The sequence below is a fragment of the Coccinella septempunctata genome, chromosome X, assembly GCF_907165205.1.
Source record: "Coccinella septempunctata chromosome X, icCocSept1.1, whole genome shotgun sequence".
NCBI lineage: Eukaryota > Metazoa > Arthropoda > Insecta > Coleoptera > Coccinellidae > Coccinella > Coccinella septempunctata.
This window is the reverse complement of record NC_058198.1, coordinates 19,354,872-19,360,883: the sequence shown is the minus strand read 5'-3', so window position 1 is coordinate 19,360,883 and position 6,012 is coordinate 19,354,872. Positions and strand designations below refer to the sequence as shown.

The 6,012-nt window shown below is 50.2% G+C and overlaps 3 protein-coding genes across 6 annotated transcripts; 2 read left to right on the top strand and 1 right to left on the bottom strand.

Moving 5' to 3' along the window:
• The first annotated feature begins 1,434 nt into the window (after nucleotides 1–1,434).
• Nucleotides 1,435–4,150, top strand: LOC123321609. 4 transcript variants are annotated; one of them, XM_044909300.1, is made up of 2 exons: nucleotides 1,435–1,871; nucleotides 3,236–4,150. In XM_044909300.1, the coding sequence occupies exons 1-2, from the start codon at nucleotides 1,626–1,628 to the stop codon at nucleotides 4,031–4,033; spliced, it is 1,044 nt and encodes a 347-aa protein (XP_044765235.1). In that variant the 5' UTR covers nucleotides 1,435–1,625; the 3' UTR covers nucleotides 4,034–4,150. The 4 variants fall into 4 exon arrangements, with proteins under 4 accessions (XP_044765235.1, XP_044765234.1, XP_044765236.1 ...); XM_044909299.1 differs by having other exon boundaries at nucleotides 1,436–1,871; nucleotides 3,233–4,150; XM_044909301.1 differs by lacking the exon at nucleotides 1,435–1,871 and adding an exon at nucleotides 2,991–3,127 and having other exon boundaries at nucleotides 3,233–4,150.
• On the top strand, nucleotides 2,099–2,958 carry LOC123321611 (cell division control protein 2 homolog 3-like). Its single transcript, XM_044909303.1, has one exon. The coding sequence runs from the start codon at nucleotides 2,125–2,127 to the stop codon at nucleotides 2,701–2,703; it is 579 nt and encodes a 192-aa protein (XP_044765238.1). The 5' UTR covers nucleotides 2,099–2,124; the 3' UTR covers nucleotides 2,704–2,958.
• Nucleotides 4,151–4,370: 220 nt separating the features above from the next.
• On the bottom strand, nucleotides 4,371–5,186 carry LOC123321947. The gene is made up of 3 exons (XM_044909757.1): nucleotides 5,006–5,186; nucleotides 4,704–4,953; nucleotides 4,371–4,424 (listed from the first exon to the last, which is right to left on the bottom strand). The coding sequence occupies exons 1-3, from the start codon at nucleotides 5,046–5,048 to the stop codon at nucleotides 4,394–4,396; spliced, it is 324 nt and encodes a 107-aa protein (XP_044765692.1). The 5' UTR covers nucleotides 5,049–5,186; the 3' UTR covers nucleotides 4,371–4,393.
• Between the last annotated feature and the right edge of the window lie 826 nt (nucleotides 5,187–6,012).

The window sequence follows — 6,012 nt, the reverse complement described above, 5'->3', positions numbered from 1 at the left end:
TTTCACCGTAATTTCCGACCACATGAGTCTGAAATTGCTGAATTCCATCAAGTCACCGTCCGGAAGAATTGCTCGATGGGCCGTTTTCCTTCAGCAATTCGACTTTGAAGTCCAATACCGGAAAGGTGCCCTGAACAAAGTCGCCGACAGTCTGTCCCGAAACCCGTTACCGTCTGTGGATTCCGTATGCCTGGCCGACGTCGAAGTTCGCTGCAGTTGGTACAACAAAAAGCTCCAAGAGGTACAAAGAGACCCAGAAGATTTCCCTGACTACGCCGTTGAGGATGGGAAACTGTATCGTCACTTCTGGGACTCTTCCGACTTTACTGAAGTTGGATCCGGACAACCATGGAAGCTCTGTGTACCCACCGAACAACGACTGGAGGTCCTGAAAGAAAATCACGATTCTGAATTAGCTGGTCACCTGGGAATCTCCAAAACCATCTCTCGGCTAGCCCGGAATTATTACTGGCCAGGGATGTTCAGAGATGTCGCAAAATACGTAAGAAACTGCCCATCCTGTCAAAGGTACAAAGTACCACAACAGAAGACGCCTGGAAAAATGCAACCACATAGAATGACTGATGCACCGTTCCAAGAGGTCTGTACAGATGTGGTTGGGCCACTTCCCCGTTCCAAGAAGGGAAATTCTTACGTAGTGGTGATGCAGGACCGTTTCACGAAGTGGGTTGAATGCCGTCCGTTGCGGAAAGCCACCGCCAAAACCGTTTACTCAGCCCTATATGAACAGGTTATACTCCGATATGGCTGTCCGAAACTGGTGATATCTGACAATGGGGTACAATATGACAGTAGACTGTTCAAAAACAGTCTCCGAGAGCTAAACATTGCTCACCGTTTCACCCCTCCGTATACACCACAGTGCAACGCCGTAGAACGAGCCAATCGTACGTTGAAAACTATGATAGGTCAGTTCTGTGAAGCCGATCACCGTACTTGGGATGAGAAATTAGGTGAACTAACCTTCGCCCTGAATACCGCAAAACAAGAATCTACAGGATTCACACCGGCATTCCTGAACTATGGAAGGGAACTAACAGTTCCAAAGGCAATCTACTCGTCAAACACCCAAGACGAAGACACCGAGGAGACAAACAGAAGCCCAGAAGAAAGTAGAGTAAATCTTACTCACCGTACAGAACAAATCCGTCATCTTCAGGAGGCCTATGAGTTTGTCAATACCAGGTTGTACCGTGCATTTGAGCAGCAAGCTCACCATTACAACCTCCGTCGAAGAGAAGTTCGTTTCCATGTCGGTGATAGAGTTCTGCGCCGTGCTAATCCGCTGTCGTCCGCCGTTGATAGCTTTGCAGCCAAGTTGGCTCCGAAGTTCTCTGGTCCGTATACCGTTGTGAAAGTAATTTCACCCGTTGTGTATGACCTGAAAGATGACAGTGGTAAGAAAATCACCAATATTCATGTAAAGGATTTAAAACCGTTTCATCCGTTAGATTGTTAGTGAGTATACCGTATATAACCGTTTAGAATATCTACCGAACTCACCATTTGGTCCCGGTCTCGTTCGAGGGGTTTCCCGTTTTGTCCGCCAGAACCCTCCGGCCGTCGGTGGGTGTTGACCGTGCTGAACGTAAAATCAGTTTCAGATGTCCGACTTGCAGACAACCGTATCCGGGGCGTGCTGGCGTTGTGGCCTCCCCGGACCGACCTGGCTGACTAGGGGACCGTCGACTCGAAGCTGTGACCGTTGTGGCCTGTGGGACACACTGGAGGCCTGTGACTGCATCGAGGGTAGGGAAGATACCCCGTGGCCACGTCGGATGCTGACGAGCGAGGAGCTTGCTCTTCGAGCATGCCCGAGATGCTCCACCGATTCACAGCACCTCCACTTGGTAAACTAGTTAAATAACCGTTTTACCTTTCCTTCCCTCGACAGGTACCATTTTCCCCGTACTCCGTCCTACTCCAAGTGTGCAGTCCGTGGCCCCATGCCGGTATGTGAATCCGCACCGTCCGTCCGTCAGTACATCACAAGTTGTCCGGCTCCTAGAGAAAAAAAAATAACTCAACGAGGATGCGGCATCCGGACCAGCCAGAACCGTGTTCTCTCCGAATATTTGAACTAATACTGATTACCGTTGCAGGATGGAGAAATACTGTATAGAGGCCATTCTGGGGGAAGGCGGCTTTGGCCGCGTTTTCAGTGCCAGGGAACGTGGTCAGGAGGGCCAACGCCGTGCCATCAAAGAGGTCCACCTGGATCCCCTAGCCGCCAGGGAGGCAGAATTCATGGGCCTCTTTGACCACTGCAACATACTACCGCTCATCGAGACGTTGGTGGAGCCCCCTCACTTATACCTGGTCTTGCCGTTATGTGAGGAGGATTTGGGGACCTTCCTCGCCCGCAAGGGTCCGAGGAGGGGCCCCTCATCCTTCTTCCGGGTGGTCCGCCAGATCGCCGTGGGTCTCGCCGAATGCCATCGGCACGGCGTGGTCCACCGCGATCTGAAACCCGGTAACGTGCTAAGACGGGGGGCTCGGTTCATGCTAGCTGACTTCGGAGTGGCCGAGCAAATTACACCGTGCCGACCACTCCTGACAGAGTTGGCTGGCACTCCAGTGTACTGGAGCCCGGAACAACACCGCCGGGAACCGTACAACACCGCGGTGGATCTATGGGCCTTAGGGCTCGTGGCCATGGACGTGGCCACGGGCCGGCCCTGACGAACCGACGGACAGGCTACGGAGCACTGGGCCTCCTCCCCAGGCGAAGAACGCCAGAGGGAGTTGGCCCAGCTGCACCCGTCCGTGGTCTGGTTCGTCGAAGGGCTGTTGATGGACGAGCCGTCCCTCCGCCGCTCCGCCGACCAGTGGGAGTGGCCGGCCGTCCATCTGTCCACCGTGGTGGACCTGGAGACAACCCCAGCACCACCTTCCGATGGTCCGTGGATCGTCCGCCTGCCACCGGACCTGGCACACCGATTAGATACCGCACCGCAACCCCCAGAATGGACCCGGAGCCTAAAGCGGAAAGTGAGGGCGCTCCTGCCGGGTAGCAGGGGCGGTCCGCGAGCCCGACACCGCTTTAGGTTCCCGTCCGGCTCCGTCCGCCGAATCTGGGTGCCGCCAGAAACGGACAAGACAAGAGGTACTCCGTCTCTCTGTCTTAGGATAGAGAGAAGTCAGAAAAAAAAAATAAAAATACACTAACGATCATGCAGAAATAGTACCTCACTCACCTGTCTTTTTCTAGAAGGAACCGACCGTTGAGGCCACGACTTGTCCTCCATCCGACACCATGGCTGACGACAACATGGAGGTGGAGATCCTGGAACGCCTCGATAAGGAGCTGGGATTTGTGGACCCCGAGGAGGTGGACATACCCGAAGATCCACCCAGACCGGTCCCCTTACCGTTGGGAGCAGCGAAGGCATTCCTCCGCCCGACGCCGAATATCACCGCCGGTTGCTCCACAACACCGTCCCCAGCGCTCGGACCGGCGAGACTACCAGGGACAACACCGCCCAGGGAGAAGGTCCCATCCAGCACCATTGAATCCTGGGGAAAAACCGGAGTCAGTAAAAGGTACCTGGAGACGAAAGCAAGGATACGGAAGGGAACACAAACACAAGAGCAACAAACCGACAAAGACGAGTACCTACCCCCAAACACCAGAACCGTTGGGACTATGGGCCCCCAGGTATACATAGAGCTCCGCCCGGGTTTGTGTTGGAGGTGCGGCCAGGGGGAACACACCAGAGCCACCTGTAGCAGAACCCCCCCCCTGTTCTGCAGCCGCTGTGGTCTGTTGGGCACCCTCTCCCGGGACTGTCCATGTGGAGGTGCGAAGAAGAAAGATCCAACACCGTCTCCTACCGGTCCAGGAAACAAGAAGCTCCGTACCGCTCCAATTCCGAAGAAAGAACCGCTTCCCCGGAAGACCGCTCCAGGTCCAAAGAAGGAACCGCTCCCCCGGAAGACGTCCAAGAAGACGACCCAGGCCTGTCCGAGGTGCCACTATGTGGCCAAAACCTACGACAAGAAGTCCCGTTAATGACCGTAATCAAAATAAACCGTACCGTTATATTGTACTGATCACCGATAATAAATGAGATACATCCGTTCTGTCCGTCTCTATTTCACTCCTCTATTACCGTTAAAAATATTCATCACCGAAAATAGGTTAATAATGGGGTACTACCGCTGCTTTCACTGAATAAGTGCCCAGGTGAGTGAAATAGAGCCTTATACTTGTATCTCCTTATTAACTGACAGAATGTACATACCTATATTTCCGCGATTCCACCATAACCGATAGATCTAACCTGGTCTGCCAGTGTTGGAAGATTCTGTTCCGTACAATCTTGTTTGTTCTGTGCAACTTTTATTACCACCAAACAGGACCGTCTGACTGTCATCCAGTGGGTAAGTGGTATCCCACACACCTACAACAGAAAATTCCGTTAATTCAATGGAAAAACAGGAACCGTTACAGTTGATTCAATTTTTCTGTATTAATTGTGGGTCCGATAATAACAAGTGAGATACGCCCGTCCTGTCTGTCTCTATTTCACCCCTGTGTCACTGTTAAATACAATAACCGAATAGAAAATAGCAATAGAAGGCTGACACCGCTTACACCGATATTACAAACTGGCCTGAACGGTAAGTGAAATAGAACAGTATATTTGTATCTCCTTATTCAAATTACCGACCGTACTTACCGTTTCTTCCGAAATTCCACCGTACACCCTGTTATCCCTCTGCTCCAGGATATCAGTATACTAAATGCTTTTCTCTCCTTTTTGTGCAACCTACACTTGCTGCTGACTCCAACACCATCGGAGAATTGCACCACCGTCACAGGGGGGAGCCAACGACGCTGTCCAGTATTCCAAACTATCCTGGTTGGACGATATTGGTAACTGTTAACCCCCATGACATGTGCCCGGAGCCGGCTTTGCGAAGTCCACCCTAAAATGGTTCAGAAATAACACAACGAATGACAAATCGAAATGGTACTCACTTTGAAGATTCCGTCCTGCACTGTTTCCACTATTTTCCGGCATTTCTTTCACCGATGGAAATGGCAATCGAAATTTGGAACCACCCGGCGAAATTTGACAATTGGACTTTGGAGGTTAGCTGATAGAACACAGAACTTCGACAGATTCATCGAAGAGCGCCGTCATCGCGGACCATAGAGTGGGAGCATTAGCCGAGTTACGCCACCTGGAGTAGATTAGGTGAACTTGTTTATTGTAAATCCGATCTCAATCGTCTTGCCGTGAATAGTCAAACCGTTAACCGGACTTAGTAGATTTCACCGTGAAAAATTTAATCCCCTATTTCATCGTGGATTCAATTTTTCAACCGGAGCCGAGGGGATGTAATGAGAAAATGGGTTTTCAAACCTATTCCCTCATTTTAGAATAATTATTTTAGTTTTCCTTTTTAAATAATTTTGTTTCGAATTAATTTCCGAGAAATCTTTTCGAATTTCCAATTCAGGATTCCGACATCGTTCGGAATTGTAAACATACCGTACCGTTTTTATTCCGTTTTTATTTCCTAAAAACGATGTCGCACCGTATAAAACATCCTGAATTGGAAGATAACCGAGTTTTTTGGTTTGCTAGCACAGATAAGTCGAAATTAAAACGTCTTCATCGACGCAAATTTACCGAATTTCGACTGTCGGGCACATCTGATTTCCGCACCCCCCCTGTGGGTATAAAATCAGATGTTCCCCGCAGGCCACTTCACTTACGTTGTCCACTTGTTCTTAACTTGCTGTCAGATAGTTTTGACTTACGAATTATAGCCTGATTGTTCACTTGTGATTTTCGCTTGATTCGAATTATTAGAGCCGTCCGCCGAGTTATTTTAGAAAAATTGTTTTTTTTGGGGTTTTCATTTTTGGAGAGTTTAAAATTTTTTTTTGCTTTGCCTTTTCTCCGTCACCTCAGTTGGGGCGAGTCTTTTTGTCGCGCTTTGAGTGTAAGTGGCCGAAGATAGAACCAGAGGTAAGAC